The sequence below is a fragment of the Leucopleurus acutus genome (assembly GCF_964270905.1).
Source record: "Leucopleurus acutus genome assembly, chromosome: 13".
Lineage (NCBI taxonomy): Eukaryota > Metazoa > Chordata > Mammalia > Artiodactyla > Delphinidae > Leucopleurus > Leucopleurus acutus.
This window is the reverse complement of record NC_139155.1, coordinates 83,745,059-83,762,698: the sequence shown is the minus strand read 5'-3', so window position 1 is coordinate 83,762,698 and position 17,640 is coordinate 83,745,059. Positions and strand designations below refer to the sequence as shown.

Here is a 17,640-nt window from a genome sequence, read left to right as displayed (position 1 = left end):
GTGGGCTTCCCTGGTGGCGCAGTGGTTAAGAATCTGCCTGTCAATGCAGGGGACACGGGTTCGAGCCCTGGTCCGAAAAGATCCCACATGCCGTGGAGCAACCAAGCCCATGCGCCACAACTACTGAGCCTGCGCTCTAGAGCCCACAAGCCACAACTGCTGAGCCCGCGTGCTGCAACTACTGAAGCCCATGTGCCTAGAGCCCACGCTCCGCAACGCTCCACGCAAAGAGAAGCCACTGCAGTGAGAAGCCCACGCACCACAATGAAGAGTAGCCCCCGCTCGCTGCCACTAGAGAAACCTTGTGTGCAACAACAAAGACCCAACGCAGCCAAAAATAAATAAGTAAAATAAATAAATTTATTTAAAAAAAATCAGAAGACTGGATTTCTATCTTCTTCAAAACAACAGCAGCAGCAGCAACAACAGAGAAGGTTGGAACATTGAGCCCCTGTTCCCACATGGGAGGAGTTAAAGTTCCCTTACAGAGGATATATATACTCTCCAGTTTGCTGACTTCCACACTGTGCCACTTAGAAGTTACTGCTTCAGTACGCATTTGAATTTGCAGCCACTATTTTGTAGTCTCTTTGGTACATTAGTATATGCCAAAGAAGGTGGTGCTTGCATACATTTGTGGAGCTTCAAAGATAGTAGATAGGAAGGTACTGTACTTGGCCTTCTGTTGCTTCAGCAAGAAGATGGTGTTGCACTAGACACATGCATGTGCTCAGGTATTTGTGGGTGATGCTGCTGAGGAATCGGGCTACTTCTGAAGGGGCCAGTTCAGTTATTAGGTGTTCATTTAGTTTTTTTGTGGAGTCTTATTCATTAAACTTAATATTATACTTCATTTGGAATTTACTATGAAGCTGTAAAACAGTGTGGTTTCTCCTGGAAGCAACCTTTATAAATTCTTGTTTTCTAATTGCAGGTTTGATCATTCCTGCAAATTGTGTGTCTCCTCTTATAAATCTCCTGTCAACTTCAGACCAGTCTCAACAGCTTGCGGTCCAGCAGAAACAGCTCTGGCAGCAGCGTCACCCCCAGAGCATCGCCAATTTGAGCAACGCATAAGAACAGACAGGTTTCAACATGGATGTATATGAAATGCTGTTGAAGCATATCATTTGCATAAAAATCAGGGACAGTTTCCAAAGAATTATAATTTTTTTTCAGTTGTGCTCTCTCTCTAGTTAATTTTTTTGGGAATAAGGACAAACCTGGAATAGATAGCAAAACTGAAAATCAGCAGTGCCGATGGTGGTACATATGTCTTTCCTCGTGCTTTTCCCATGGTACTTACCGTATGCTTTTACTTTGGGTGAGCAGAGGGGTATGTGCGCGTGTGTGTCAGTCTGTTTGTTTGTGAGTTTGTTAAAAGCTACGAACCATAATTGGTTTAAAAATGCTTGGAACTTCCCAAACTGGCTTTACTTTTATGTTATACAGTGCTCAGGGTTAACGCAGTACATCCATGCCATTGCTGTGGGACTTATCCCCGGATGCATGTGTTTTGAGTCTATAAATAGAGAAAATATATATTGGTTTCTTTTTCCAACTTATTAAAACAATAGGTTTATTAAAGCATGAAATGAAAGGTTACATATCATGCATTCAGGTTCTTTTTCTAGTTTTTGTTCTGACAGTGCATGTCTTTGAAAGCATGCGTAAACAAGATTAACACAGAAGTCAAGTAACGGAGAGAAACATTTGTAGATGTACAGCATTGGTTATTGCATTTTTATAGTGTTTATACCTGGGTATTGCTTCAAACCCTGCGAAATCACCTTCTCCCATTCTCCCTGCCCCAGGTTTCTTGTCAAGGTAATGAGTACATACATTTTTTGGTGATAAAACTCTTAAAAGTTAATTTTAATGTATTAATAGTATTCCTAATGTGTGCTGCAAAAATGGCTACAAGCCTGCTTTTCTTAAAATTACATTTTTCTTAACTTAAAGATAGTTTTAGAAAGAAGTACAAATTGGCTTCCGTCTTGCAAACAATCTTCCTTTTTTTTTACTTCGTTATCTTAATTTGCTTTGTCACTCTTAAAAATGGAAACCGTACTTGAGTTGTAAACTAGACAATGAGGAAACACTTGAGGCTTCTGCTGTATGTTTATTTCTTGTTGTTATTGTTGTTACCCAGTAACTTGAATATTGTTTAATGTGTTGTAAGACATTGTAGAGTTTATCTCAAGCTGTTAAAAATGGTAATGTACAAATGTGAATAGACACTTATCTATAATATGGGTAAGTTTTGTTTCGCCTATAATAGATGTTTATAAAAACAAGTGAGGGGACAATTGGTCTTTTTGTTTCCTTTTTTTTTTTCCTTTCCTTTTTTTTTTTTTGCTTGCACAGGTTGCACTATTGAAAAACTGAGATTGTATAAACCTGGTCAAAAGCTGCAAGATACCACAATCTTGTAGATGTCAAATAAAAAGTTATTATACTAAGCAGAAGTGGACTCTTGTTTAGGCCCTCACCACCTTCAAAAGTAGTCTGTGATGGGGATGCTGCAGAACTTGCGTGTTGCTCAACATTCCAGGTAGCCTTATATTTTGGTTTAAAACCTACCCCTCAAAATTGAAATGGTGTTGAGGAAGGGGTAAAATGATAGTACTTTTGAAAGTTTCTCAAGTTGAACTGTTCTCCTTTGTAACTTTCTAAACTTATTGCAGAATTAGGTGAGATATATGTTAAGTGATGGGAAAGCTAGGGCTGTCATCCTCTTGTGTTTCTTCAAGCCTGAGTTTGGTTATGTCACGTTTACCATAAGTTTTCTTTCTTTGGAATTATTTATTCTAGACGCCTAAAGGAACAAATTGAGAATAATTTCTGTTCTTTGGCATATTTTGCCCAGTGGATGCAACTTTTATCCTCAGTCTAGTCCTTATATCTCAGGCAGTGATCCATATGAATATCAACCAATGTCCCTTGTTAGGGCCACTAGAGCCAGCTGGCAGTCAAGAGCAGAATTGTCCACCTGCACCAGAACTTCCCAGTTAGTTCTTCTGTTTTTAAATCAGGAGCCCAGTCAGCTTCCATCAACATCCCAAGGTGAAATAGAGCTGTGGAGGGGGAAGCATAACAAGCCTGTTACCTCCAGTGAGACAGAATGGCAGGGTTGGGGAAAAGAGACTCCCTCTTGGAGGCTTGGCCCAACTTCCCTTTTTTGTGTGTGGGAGTATCTTTTTTAGCAGGTTATGGTTTTTTCCAAGCAGCTTCAGTGTGAGGATTCTTTAGCATGCAGTTAGTTGACCCTCACAATTTATGATGTAATGTTTGCTCTTGGAATAGCTATCTTGTTACAAAGGGGGATATATGTATGTTCTGTTCTTTGTAGAACAGCTTTGTTTTGCTTTTTTAAAAAAAAGTCCAGAAATAAGGCCTCTGAAAACTCTCAAAGTAGACCTCAGAAAGGCAGCCGTGTAAATGGATGGGGAGCCGAGGTGCCACGTGCACATGCTTATCGTGGTGTGGTGTGGTGTGCATGTGAGCGCTGGCAGTCTGCTTCCCATCCTCCTCTCTGGAGGTGAACACATGACCTTTAACACTGTGCCCTTACCCAAGTCAGCAAGTTTTAGGTTGGTCAACATGGGAAAACCCAGCATTCAAGGTCCTCCTCTGTCAAAAAATCAAGTCTCAACAACAGCTAACTTCTGTACAACAGATCCTTGTATTTCAGGATCTGAATGCCACGTCTGAACCCAGGGACCTTGTTGAACCCGATGTGAGTCCATTTGGCCTCTGTAATGCCTTTTCTCCCTTTTTAGCAATATGGCTCTGAGCACAAAGATTTTGATTACAAGTCACGTTAGTGTTTTCAGAGTTTACAGTGCCGATTGTACTGAAAACCACTTTCCGAGTCCAGAGCTGCTCAGATGGTATTGGCGGGGGGGTAGTGTTCCCCTAATTTAGCACCCTCCCTACCACAAGCTGCAGTTTAGTGGGATAATCCAGATATTTATCAACGATATGAATTCCTAAAAGTATTAATAAGGTATTTTTAAACACACTTGATGAAAAAGTAAATATCTTAAGCAATTTTCCCTTTTTGCTGCTAAATTGCCGATACACTCTTCAGTATCTTTTCTTTGCATCTGTATATAAGTTAGCAAGAACCTGCATCCAAAGCAATGTAGTGGTGTGTGTATGTATATATATATATTTATTCCAATCCAACTAGCACTTCAGAAACCTTTTTGAGTTGCAACAGTAAACCTTTTACTTGTATTCTGCTTCATCTGTAATGGTGAAAGTTCTAGATTACCAAGCTCCAGGGGTATATAATATTCTAGAAGCATAAGTTTCTGGCTGTAGCCACTGGGGCATTCATTTGCTAATCTCCATGTGATGCTATTAGAGCAACTTCTAACAGGCATGACGAGAAAGGGTACCAGACACTTACCGTTGTATAATGGGAGCCTTTCCTCAGTCCCCTCCACTTTCCAGTTTAGCAGGAGGGGAAAAAAAGCAATAGATTAGAAATGATTGATGCATTTCAGTTTATGAAAGTAGGAGCAGAGGAAAAGTGTTTTTCACTTGGGTCCTTTTCTTGATTAGATATTAAGAGGAAGGTCCCTATCTAAATACTCTCATTTTAAAAATGTACCTGAAAAAATAAAATAAAAATGTACCTGAATGATATTTGATAGTTTCTAAGAATGGTGCTACATAAGAGTCGCTGTTAGACCAGTATGCAGTTAACAGATGTTCAGTTAGTGCAGGCATCCCAGGGACAGTAGGCATTTGTTGACTATCCTTCCTCTATGTCTGGAGTCTCCTTGGCTAACACCACACCTCGCACGCTCACTGTGCACGCTTTGCTGCTGGAATATGCAGCAGGCAGTCCATGTCATGGCTACAGCTGCGAGCAAAAGCCATTTGTAAAAAGTCCTCATTGGATGCCAGTTGTCTAGTACAAAGGCAGTGTCTTTTAAGGGCATATAAGTGAAGGAAACACATCCATAGATACCTGCAACTCGAGCTAGCTAGTAATTTTTTTTCTGCATACTTGAGGTGAAATCCAAAACCCACCTTCTGATTTTATGCTGTACTTATATATATATATGTACATAATGTGTATATATAGAAATGTTGAGTTCTTTTTGAATTCTGAATGTAAATATTTCTTGTAAATTGGGACGCCACCAGCTTGTTTTTCTCTTTTCCTTCCTCCCTTCAATCCTATTTATTCTTTTCTTGACTTCCCATAGGGGGCTTCTTACAATTTGTTTTTTTTTTGGGATGTAGAAACGTATGAAAAACTTATTAGTTGAATTTGTTCATATATTTTAGAATTCGGTTTTGCATCTTTGCCATAGAATTCCTATGTCTGTTTTGTGTTAATATTTTTCAACATGCCTGATTGTGTTTTGCATTTTTATTACAAATTTTTACTGTGTGCAATGCATTGTATTGGGGGGAATGTACTTGAGTGCAATTTCTGATACTGTCATTATATGACTAGTTATGCTCATTTATGTTGCTCTTTGGAAGCTATAGTGAGCCTCATGTTTTCACCTAAAAAATTTCTTCCCAAGACTTCCTTTAAGCTCCTCTAACTTCTTCAGTGCATTTGGGATCAAACTTGCTCTTCAGTAAACCCGACTTGTTCCTACCCTTGCAATTTTTCAGGCCTGCACCAAATCCTTCATCCTTGTGGCTTTCCAGCTGAGAGGAAAATCTTGCAGATCTGAACAGTGATTTATGACCTGCTATTGCTGCAGATTTTCTGTTTCTTTAAGAAGTCCAGCGTGTACTTTTAGCCTGCAAGTAACAATCAGAAGCTTACTTTCCAGTGAGCATGGGTAATCTGCTTCTGCTCTCACCAGTTAAGGATATTTATAGCAGGAGTGGAGACAGACCTGGTACATGCTGGTATCCATGCTGACAGGTGACATTAGAGAATGTCCTTTAAGGGACAGTTTTCCTCCGGAATCGAGCAGCACAACTGCTGTGGAGGCTTCCATGAGCCTTCAGCTCAAGGGTTGATTCTGTGCTGAGGGTAGAACAGCCAGTTAACTGTGGAGGGACTGGCTGGTAGGATCTGCTGGGCTGTCCTGCCACCAGTGAGCTGGTGAATTGATCTTGACTAGATTGGCTGTAAAGCTAGGAGCTGAGCTGGATCAGGGCATTCTTAATGATTGGATTAGTGTTGCCAGTAGGGCAGACCCAGGGGTGGCTCACAAAAGTGGTGGTAATCATCACCAGGGAGGCCAACATTGCGTTTTTAATTACAGATTTCGCACTTTTAAGAAAATCTTCCTCCTTAACTTTCAGGAAAGATAGCCGTGAGCCTTTCTTAGGCCTTCATTTGTGTACATGTTTCTCTCGTTATTACTGAACTTCGTAGACTTCCTGAAATTTAAAAGTTGTCTGCATTTAGGTAAGTCTTAGGAACCTAATTTGTCATGAAACGGGGCCTTTCAGAGGAGAGCTCCAGTGGGAATCCCTGTCCCAACACGTCCTGCCCGGCTTTCCTCCTCTGGCGCCCGTGGAGCAGCAGCCGTCAGGACACCATGAGGCTAAGACTACACCCTTGTAGTGCAGAGTCGAGCAAGGGGTGCCACCTGGGAACGTCAGTTCTCTTTGATACTTGCAGGTCAGGCCTCCTTGGGGCTGAGGGTCAGTCCGCAGGCCCCTTAGTGAGAACTCCCTGGCTTTTCCGTCCACCCTGTCCTGAGGGCCTTTCTTGCTGTGACAGTATTTGTGGCACTGAAGAGGATAAAGAAGCTTCAGCCTTCTTTCTGACTTCCACTTTACGGGGCAGAGAGCTTTTTTTCTACGTAGCACATTGCAGTCTCACCTCCATCAGAAAAAATCATCCTGTTCATGGTTTATACTGAATTTGCAAACTACTGATATTATTTTTCAATAACCACTTGTATCTACCATCAACCATGAGAGGTGGGAAGAGGTACGCTGTATCTCTGCAATAAAACTTTTGCCAGGTTCTACCTCTGCTGAGCAAAGGATACTTTTATACGTAGGCATAGATCTTCCTTCCTTTACTGATCTGACATGGTGCATCTTGAGACAACATATGATGGAATCCAAAGACAATTTGAAACAAAGGTGGATGTAAACTCTTCTGGTTGTTTCTGTTCTGTTCTCTTTTTTAAAATCTCTCTTTTTATATTGCTACTCTGTTTTGAATGTCCGTCAGTATATGAAGGGTACGCACTGTTCTGATGATACTGCACTGCTTCAGCCTTCCGTGGTAATACAGTACCGAGTGTCCAGAAACGATTGTTCTGACCGTTTTGATTTGTAACTTTAAAAATTGGGTCTCATGCAATAAAAATGTATTGGCTGCATTTAGCGAGGTTTTATACCCTTGCAAGTAAAAACGATCAACCATGAAGCGTAATGAATTCTGTATTTAGGTTTTTTGTTGTGTCTTTTGATTTTTGTTTTTCTGTTTTTTTTTCCTTTTTTTGTAAGATTCTTAAATAAATTAAACTGGCTAATATGCTGCTTTTCTCTGTGTATTTTCTTTGTCTGGGTTCTGAGCACCCGTTTAAGCTGTGTCAGGGCAACCACGCTCACCTAGAGAGCTTCTTTCCATTGGGGGCTCGGACTTCTTTTATGTTGGTTTTTTATTTTAAGTGAATTCTAGAAGACTTCTCACGATGTGGAGAAAATGCAACCCAGCATTTGTTAGAGTCAGAAATGTCCGTGCTGCTGCAGAGCTTCAGTGAGTCAGCACCGGGTGCCCAGGCCGGGGGGCTTGGGTCATGGGGTGTCCTCCCTGAAAGGTGCCAAGAGTGTTGGAGGACTTGGGGGTATGAGGCTTCCTATTTAAAATTCGTTCCTGATGGTGCACAGCCATCCAGTCTGTGAGTCGTAAGATTGGAGCTCTGCTTAAGAAAAAACAAAACGGAAACTACTGCAGACAGCATAGCGTGTGCCAGTCACTGTGGGGTGCTTTCTGTAGTCCTTTCCGTAGTCCTCAGTCCTCCTCTAGTTTTCAGATGAAAAGCCTTTTAGTTTCTAATTTTTGTGGAAATTCGTGCCTGTATGTATTCTATTTATTTTTGGCTGTGTTGTGTCTTCGTTGCTGTGTGCGGGCTTTCTCTAGTTGCGGCGAGCAGGGGCTACTCTTCATTGTGGTGCACGGGCTTCTGATTGTGGTGGCTTCTCTTTCTGTGGAGCACAGGCTCTAGGTGCGCGGGCTTCAGTAGTTGTGGCACGTGGGCTCTAGAACGCAGGCTCCGTAGTTGTGGTGCACAGGCTTAGTTGCTCTGCGGCATGTGGGATCTTCCCGGACCGGGGTTCGAACACTGTCCCCTGCATTGGCAGGCGGATTCTTAACCACTGCGCCACCAGGGAAGCCCAAGTGCCTGTATTTCATGTTTCTTCACTAAGTGTTTAATAAGGAACTGCTGTGTGTCTATGTCGGGCCACATGCAGTCCTCAGTAGACTCCTCGTGGGTAGTTATTCTCACGTCAGAGATAGCAAACGAGCGAGCAAGTTAAGGTTCCGGTGGTCGCGGGAGCTAAGAAGGAGACATTAGGGATGCTGGGTGCCTGATGGGGGGCCCAGGAGGTGACCGACAGTCCACTGGCACCAGCCTGCCTTGAGGAGGCTGCCGTGGATGGAGAGAAGGGAGTGTGGTGAGCCCTGGGGCTCATCGATGGAGAAGTAATGACCTGACGAGATCCAGTCAGCTCCTTGCACTGGGCTTGGGAAGCTAGAGAAATTGGGAATGAACAGGAGGGAAGACACCACAGGACACCCAGAACAGTGAGTAGATCCCTTTGCCCTGAGTGTGTGTGTGTGTGTGTGTGTGTGTGTGTGTGTGTGTGTGTGTGTGTGTGTGTGTGTGTGTGTGTGTGTGTGTGTGTGTGTGTGTGTGTGTGTGTGTTAAACCTCCCTGCCCCTATGCCGTATGAGTGCTGGCGCCCTCACTTTACAGGTGAGATGGGCACAGAGGTCAGGGAAGCAGCAAGGGGCGGTCTGGGCCAGGAGTCCATGCCGCTGTCCTCTAGACACGGACAGAGGCATTTTGTAAATGGTTGGAGTCTGGCTTGTTTGCAAGTCTTTTCTTTGTGGGGTTTGAAATGCTTGAGAAAGTCGTGTTCAGTTTGTAGCTGGAAATGCTTAAAGGAATTTAATCAAATTTGTAAATGATGTTTACATTTAGGGAAATTTAGTCTGCCAAATACGTGAGATAATTGAGCATTAATTGAAGAACAAGTGAAAGGGGAGTGTTTTACATTTTAACTAAAATTTTCCTAAAATATTTCTAAGTCGTGCTTGAAGACTGAAAGGAAACTTGTTCTTGAATATATAACCTTAATAAATTGAGTATTAATTTGAATAAGAAACGAGAGGCCAGACTTCATGTAGAGCCTCCACTGTCCCCACTGAGTTTTTCTGTTGCGGTTCCAGTTTGCTTTGACCTTGTTCCCCTTCAGTGTTTTAATCTGTAACCCAGTCTGCTTTCAGCCTCACGTTGTGTCTCCCAGGGCCTCAGCACCGTTGACATTTGGGCCGGGCCATTCTTTGCAGAGAGTGGGGTGATGTGGGGACCGTCCTGTGCATTGTAGGGTGTAGAGCAGCATCCCTGCTTCCACCCACTAGGTGCCAGTAGTACACACTGTGTACCCTGCACCCCCCAGTTATGGAAATCCAAAATGTCTCCAGACATGGCCTAATGTCCTCCTGAGGATCAAAATCGCCTCTAAGCAAATTAATCATACAGAGGCAAAAGCTGGTGTCTGATCTGTGTGTGTGTGTGCACAAATTTGTGTGTGTTTTACAGAGGACAAGACCCATGAGCAAGGGGGCACCACCCTTGAGATAACAGAAAATACAAACTTTAACTGGCTGGGGGTTTGGAGTATGTACAATACAATTTCCATAAGTATGAATATTTATCAGCTAGTCATTTGAGAGCATGATGTAAAGAAGCCATCTGTGGAGGCCTTTATGGAGAGAAAAGAGGCTAAAAGAAATGTGCAAAATGTTTATTTTTAGAGCCCAACTCTCAGCAAGTTGGCTTCGTCCTCTGAAAGCTGCCCACTCTGGGCGTCAAGTGCATCGTTGGGTTAGGAGAGGCGAGTGCCACACTGCTGGTTCCAAGTCACCATCCACCTAAGAATTACCACCAGGTAGCATGCAAAGGTAGGATGGCTGGGTGGACACCACATTAGTCTGGGATACTTAATTTTTATGTTTTTGATTGGTAGTTTGCTTGAATAAGTAATACCAACACCTGACACAAGTCAACAGGCAGATGAGAACATACAGTGAACGTTCGCGCTCTGCTCCTCCCTCTTGGCCCCCGTTCTTCTTTCCAAGGCAGCCATTCTCGCCAGTTTCTTCAGTATCCTTTCTTGGGGAACTTTAGAGGGTAAATTTTTTGAGTATCGCAATAAATGCTCGAGCTTCTGTTGTTTATCTTTGGTTGTAGGCAAGATTCATTTTCACAAAGATTGATGTGCAATTACTGGAGAAATCCAAATTAGAATAAATTATTAATTGTAGGAAATTGAGAAATTCATGAACCTTCAGTAGAAAGGTGTTTTGTGAAGATGTCCACTGTTTAGAGCCATAAGAGGTCTCTAGAATCCCCTTTTTCATCTTTAGGCCTAGATCAAGATAAAATACGGTGCTCTCAATTTCTGCAGTAATACTGGATTTTCTGTTTAGCTTTCTTTCCCCACAGTTTGTTTTTACATGTGTGTTTCCTGTTCAGAGGTATTGATATGAAAAGCTGTTTATCATGTCCTCAAATGTTTGCATGCCCCATTTCTTTATTTATTTGGCTGCATCGGGTCTTGGTTGCAGCACACGGGCTTCTCTCTAGATGTGGCCTGTGGGTTTTCTCTTCTCTAGTTGTGGCATGCAGGCTCCAGGGTGTGCGGGCTCTCTAGCTGTGGTGTGCAGGCTCCAGGGCATGTGGGCTGTGTACTTTGTGGCCTGTGAGCTTGGTAGTTGTGGCGCACAGGCTTAGTTGCCCTGCGGAATGTGGGATCTTAGTTCCTGGACCAGGGATTGAACCCTCGTTCCCTGCCTTGAAAGGTGGATTCTTTACCACTGGACCATGGGAAGTCCTGCATGCCCCATTTTTGATTTTCTATCGTAGATCAGACTTAAGAAACAAACTTTTGGGCTTCCCTGGTTGCGCAGTGGTTAAGAATCTGCCTGCCATTGCAGGCGCCACAGGTTCAATCCTTGGTCTGGGAAGATCCCACATGCTGTGGAGCAACTAAGCCTGTGCGCCACAACTACTGAGCCTGTGCTCTAGAGCCCGCGAGCCACAACTACTGAGCCCATGTGGCACAACTACTGAAGCCCACGTGCCTAGAGCCTGTGCACAGCAGCAAGAGAAGCCACCGCAATGAGAAGCCTGAGCACCTCAATGAAGAGTAGCCCCCGCTCGCCGCAACTAGAGAAAGCCCGCGTGCAGCAGTGAAGACCCAGCATAGCCAAAGATAAACAAATAAAATAAATAAATTTATTTAAAAAAAAAACCAACTTGATATAAAGTATGGTTTTACTGTCCGGAGGATATAAACCACACTGGAGTCACTAACTGCTGATTTAATCATGACACTTCACCCACAGCTTGTCTGGTTGTCAAACTGTTCGGTCTGATTGCCTTACTTAACTAGTTTCTTCAGTCAGTGGTCTCCAAACTTTTTTGGTCACATGTTCTAATAAGTGTTTCTGAGTATACTTCCACTATTGTTTATTAAGTCATTTATAAGTCCTATGTGTACTTCTGTGCTAATATGTATGTGGTAAATCCCACATAAACAGGAATTCTAATATTCCGTCCTGTGAATCACCCTTCTTACCATGTGAGGCAGGTGCACCCCACTTTGGAGCTGATTGCCCCAGAATGGTGATGGAAACAGTGTCAAAATGATTTCAAGGCCTTCCCGGGCTGACGTTTTTCCTTAGAGAAAATGGCACGTGTGTTGTCTGTCTGCCTTCTTAGGATGTTGGCGTTTTGAGAATTCTTAGAGCTTCATCCCGTTCAACCTCTGTAGTCTTACAGATGAAACTAAGGCCCGGGTAGGTTAAACAAGTTATTTGAGGCCTAAAGAGAGGTTCATGGTGGATCCAGAACTAAAATTTATCTCCTGAGGTTCTTGCAGGCCAAGCTCTTTCACTAGCCTCCTCCTTCTCCTTCATCTGCTCTAATCCCTGGCAAGCCACTCTATGACATGTCCATTAAACTAATAAGGGACCATTCTAGATCCTTCTAAAACCGCTCATTTAAAGGGACCTATTTGGAGTTCAGGGTTTTTGAGCCCAAGCCACCCGTTCTCTTTGCCTGACACTGCAACAAATCTTTCTTTGCTGAAAAAAATAAAAATAAAGGGACCTATTTGAGGGAGTTTCACACAGATGTTTTTAGTGGAGCCACTAAGAATGGTTTTTTTCCCCTTTTTAGGGGTTTTAACTCTCAGAGGAGAAAGGGAAAAAAATCCAGATCCTTTTTTTTTTTTTTCTGCGGTATGTGGGCCTCTCATTGTTGTGGCCTCTCCCGTTGCGGAGCACAGGCTCCGGACGCGCAGGGTCAGCAACCGTGGCTCACGGGCCCAGCCGCTCCGCGGCATGTGGGATCTTCCCGGACCGGGGCACAAACCCATGTCCCCTGCATCGGCAGGCGGACTCTCAACCACTGCGCCACCAGGGAAGCCTCTGGATCCTTTTTTGAAGCCTGTTGTAGTGGGTTGAATGGTGCTCCCCTACCCCCCCCCCCCAAAAAAAAATTAAGAAGATATGTCCACCTGGAATCTGTAAATGTGACCTTTTGGGGATAAAAGGTCTTTGCAGATGTAATTAATTTAAGGATCTTGAGATGACATCATCCTGGATTAAGGTGGGTCCTCAGTCCAATGACAAGTGTTCTTAGAAGAGACGGGGAGAAGACAGAGAAGAAGGCCACCTGAAGGCAGAGCTGGAGGGATGCAGCCACAAGCCACAGAATGCATGGAGCCACCAGAAGCTGGAAGAGGCAAAGTATCGTCCCTTAGAGCCTTCAGAGGGAATGTGGCCCATCCCATACCTTGATTTCAGACTTCTGGCCTCCAGAACTGAGAGCAAATAAGTCTCTGTTGTTTTAAGTCACCAGTTAGTAGTAATTAGTTATGGCAACCCCAGGAAGCTAACACATCTGTTATGGAAAGTGAATTGTGAGCAGGAAGGTTGAGAACAGGAGTCCCGCATGCAAATGAGAATTGATCTTGCTTTGTCTCATTTCTAGGAGCACAGTGAGGCCCTTTATGGAATGTTCTGTATGCCTTGACTAGACATTCGAGGATGCAGTTCTTTCCTTCAAGTGGCTCAGACTCATGAAGTAAACTGACCAGGTTAAATACAATAGCGGGCATTAGCAGAGGGGCAGCCAGGCAGGGAAGTCTTTTCAGAGGTGGGGATAGTTGAGCTGGGCTTTGACAGGTGAGCAGGAGTTGGCCAAGTGGAACACAAGGGCACGGTGGTGTAACGAAGGCTCGGACGTGGGAATGAACAAGCACCAGGGTCATAATCCAGTCTGGCCTGAAGAAGAATAACTAGTGAAAGGCAAGGCTCCAGTGTGGTGAGGTAAGAGAGGACAGCTAAATGGGGCTGCCATGCCTGGAATGATAAGCTTCATCAAGACATGGGGATGGTCTTCCTCTGCTTCCCCTAGAATAGTGCCTGACACTCAGACTCTTGATAACTATTTGTTGAATAAAGGGGAAAAACCCCCACACGATCTCAACAGGTGCAGAAAAAGCATTTGACAAAATCCAACTCTTTCATGATAAAAACACTCAACAAACTAGGAAGAGAAGGGTCCACCCTCAACTTGATAAAAGGCATCTATGAAAAGCCCACAGTGAACATCACACTGAATGGTGAAAAACTAAAATCTTTGCCCCTAAGATCAGGAACGAGACAAGGATGTCTGCTCTTACCACTTCTATCCAGTGCTGTCCTGGAGGCTCTAGTCAGGGCTGTTTGGCAAGAAAAAGAAAAGGCATCCCATTTGGAAAGGGAGAACTAAAACTCTCTAATTTGCAGATGACATCTTATATATCGAGGACCCTAAAGAATCTCCATGCCGAGACAAAACAGCTATTACAGCTAAAAAGTAAGTTCAGGAAAGTGGCAGGATACAAGACAGTATAGAAAAATCAGTTGTATTTCTACACACTAGAGATAAATAATCCAAAAATTAAGTAAATTCCATTTACAATAGCATCAAAAATAATGAAATACTTAGGAATACAGTAAACCAAAGAAGTACAGGACTTGTACACTGAAAACTGAAAAATTGTTGAAATTAAAGGAAGAAGATCTAAATGAATGGAAAGACATCCTGCATTCATGGATTGGAAGACTTAACATTGAAATTAAGATTGCAGTACTTCCTAACTTGATACACAGATTTAATACAAGCCCGATCAAAATTCCAACTAATTTTTTATACATTTAATTAATTATTAATTTATTTGGCTGTGTTGGGTCTTCGTTGCTGTGCACAGGCTTTCTCTAGCTGCGGCAAGCGGGGGCTACTCTTCGTTGCAGTGAGTGGGCTTCTCACCGTGGTGGCTTCTTTTGTTGTGGAGCACAGGCTCTAGGCGCGTAGGCTTCAGTAGTTGTGGCACGTGGGCTTAGTAGCTGTGGCTCGCAGGCTCTAGAGCACAGGCTCAGTAGTTGTGGCACATGGGCTTAATTGTTCCGCGGCATGTGGGATCTTCCTGGACCAGGGCTTGAACCTGTGTCCCCTGCATTGGCCGGTGGATTCTTAACCACTGTGCCACCAGGGAAGCCCCCAACTGTATTTTTTGTTTTTTGGTTTTTTTTGGTGGTTTTTTTTTTTTTGCGAAAAAGGACAAGCTGATCCTAAAATTCATAGGGAAATGCAAAGGACCCAGAATAGCTAAAATAATCTTGACAAAGAAATATAAAGTTGGAGCACTCAGCACTTCCTGAATTCAAAGCTTACTCCAAAGCTACAGTAATCAAATCAGTGGAGTACCGACACAAGGATAGATTCCACAGATCGATGGAATAGAATTGAGAGTCCAGAAATAAACTCATATTCATCGTCAATGGATTTTCAACAAAGGTGTCAAGACCATGCAACGGGGAAAGAATAAACTTTTCAACAAATGGTACGGAGACAACTGGATATCCACATGAAAGAATGAATCTGGACACACTTCATACACAAAAATTAACTAAAAATGGATCAAAGACCTAAATGTAAGAACAAAAACTATAAAAACTATTTGAAGAAAACTTAGGTGAAACTTTATGACCTTGGACAAGATATGGTACCAAAACACAAGCAAATAAAAATTTAAAAATAGATACGTTGGACTTTATCAAAATTTAAAACTTTTGTGGAATTCCCTGGCGGTCCAGTGGTTAGGACTCCACGCTCTCATTGCCAAGGGCCCGGGTTTGATCCCTGGTCGGGGAACTAAAATCCCACAAGCTGCGCAGTGCGGCCAAAAAAAAAATAAAAAATAAAAACATTTGTGTATCAAAGGACACTATCAAGAAAATGAAAAGATAGCCCACAGAATGGGAGAAAATATTTGCAAACTATAAATCTGAGAAGGGACAAGTATCCAGAATAAAGAAGTCTTTCAACTTAACATAAAAACTCAAGTTAAAAAATGGGTAAAGGATTGGAATAGATGTTTCTCCAAAGAAGATACACAAATGGCCAGTATGCACATGAAAAGAAGTTCAACATCATTCATTAAAGAAATGCAGGGCTTCCCTGGTGGCGCAGTGGTTGAGAGTCTGCCTGCTGATGCAGGGGACACGGGTTCGTGCCCCGGTCCAGGAGGATCCCATATGCTGCGGATCGGCTGGGCCCGTGAGCCATGGCCGCTGAGCCTGCGCGTCCGGAGCCTGTGCTCCGCAACGGGGGAGGCCACAACAGTGAGAGGCCAGCGTATCGCAAAAAAAAAAAAAAAAATGCAAATCAAAACCATGAGATTCCAGTTCACACCCACTAGGATGCCTCAAATAAAAAAGCCAGATATGGGCTTCCCTGGCGCAGTGGTTTAGAATCCACCTCCCAATGCAGGGGACACGGGTTCAAGCCCTGGTCCGGGAAGATCCTACATGCCGCGGAGCAGCTAAGCCTGTGGGCCACAACTACTGAGTCTGCGCTCTAGAGCCCACGTGCCACAACTACTGAGCCCATGTGCCACAACTACTGAAGCCCACACACGTAGAGCCCGTGCTCCACAACAAGAGAAGCCACTGCAATGAGAGCCCCGTGCACCGCAACCAAGAGTAGCCCCCGCTCGCCACAACTAGAGAAAGCCTGCGTGCAGCAACAAAGACCCAATGCAGCCAAAAATAAAATAAATTAAAAAAAAAGCCAGATAGTAAAGGTGTTGGTGAGGATATGGAGAAATTGGAAAATTTATACATTGCTGTTGGGAATATAAAATGATATAGTCACTATGGAAAGAAGTGTGGCAATTCCTCAAAAAGTTAAACATAGAGTTACTATGTAACCCAGCAATTCCAGTCCTGGGTATATACCCCCCATATTGAAAACATGTTCACAAAACTTGTACATAAATGTTCATAGCAGCTTTATTCATAATAGTCAAAAAGTGGAAACAATGTCCATCAGCTAATGAATGGATAAACAAAATGTGGTCTATTTATACAATGGAATATTATTCAGCCATAAAAGGAACAAAGTCCTGATACATGTTGCAACATGGATTGACCTTGAAAGTATTATGCTAAGTGAAAGAGGCCATACACGTATTGTAACTGATTCCATGCATATGAAATGTCCAGAATAGGTCTGTCCCTAGACATAGAAAGTAGATTAGCAGTTGCCTAAAGCTATGGGTAGTGAAGAATGGGGAGTGACTGCTGTTCGGTTTCCTTTGGGGATGACAGAAATGTTCTAGAATTAGATAGTTGTGATGATTGCACAACTCTGTGCTTATACTAAGTCCCGCTGAATTGTATATTTTTAAAGGGTGAATTTTATACTAAGTGAACTAGGTCTCAATTAAAAACAAAAGGAAAAATATTTTCCAATGATGATCATTGAGGGGGCATCGTGGTAAAAATACAATATGGAAAGAGAATAGCGCACACATCTGTAGAAGGGACTGAAGCAGGCCACTGAGATCTGGATTCTTGCCCCAAGGAAATGGAGGCTTAGTCCAACAGCGAATAGGTGATGGAGGCAGAATACATACCAAGGTCTGTCAGCCTGGGAGCCCTCTGCTTATAGCTTCTAGCCCTGAACTGGTCCAGTAGGAAAACCACTAGGTATTGTGGCTACCAAGCACTTGAAATGTGGCCAGTTGGAGTTAGGATGAGCTGTAAAGGTAAAATACACGCTGGGTTTTGAAGACTTAGTCTTATAAAAAGAAAGTATCTTAATAATTGCTTTATATTCATTATATATCGAAATCATACTGTTTCTCGATATATTGTGTTAAATAAAATACAAAGATTCATTTCACCAGTTCTTTTTACTTTCTAAAATGTGACTACTAAAACTTTTAAATTATATGTGGCTCCAATACTTTTCTATTGGACAGTGCTACTCTAGACTATTGGTCCCCTGGGAGCAGGGTAGGAAAGTGTGATATTAATTTAGCTGTGAAATAAAATTTCATTGA

General features: G+C 42.9%; 1 protein-coding gene across 1 annotated transcript in view; it reads left to right on the top strand.

Annotated features, from left to right (window-relative positions):
* SBNO1 (strawberry notch homolog 1) overlaps window positions 1-7,756 on the top strand; it is a 58,363-nt gene extending 50,607 nt beyond the window's left edge. Inside the window, exon 30 of the mRNA XM_082853754.1 lies at window positions 935-7,756. Coding sequence (XP_082709880.1) covers window positions 935-1,077 — 143 coding nt within the window. The 3' untranslated portion in view covers window positions 1,078-7,756. The remainder of the gene's footprint in view (window positions 1-934) is intronic.
* Window positions 7,757-17,640: the final 9,884 nt, after the last annotated feature.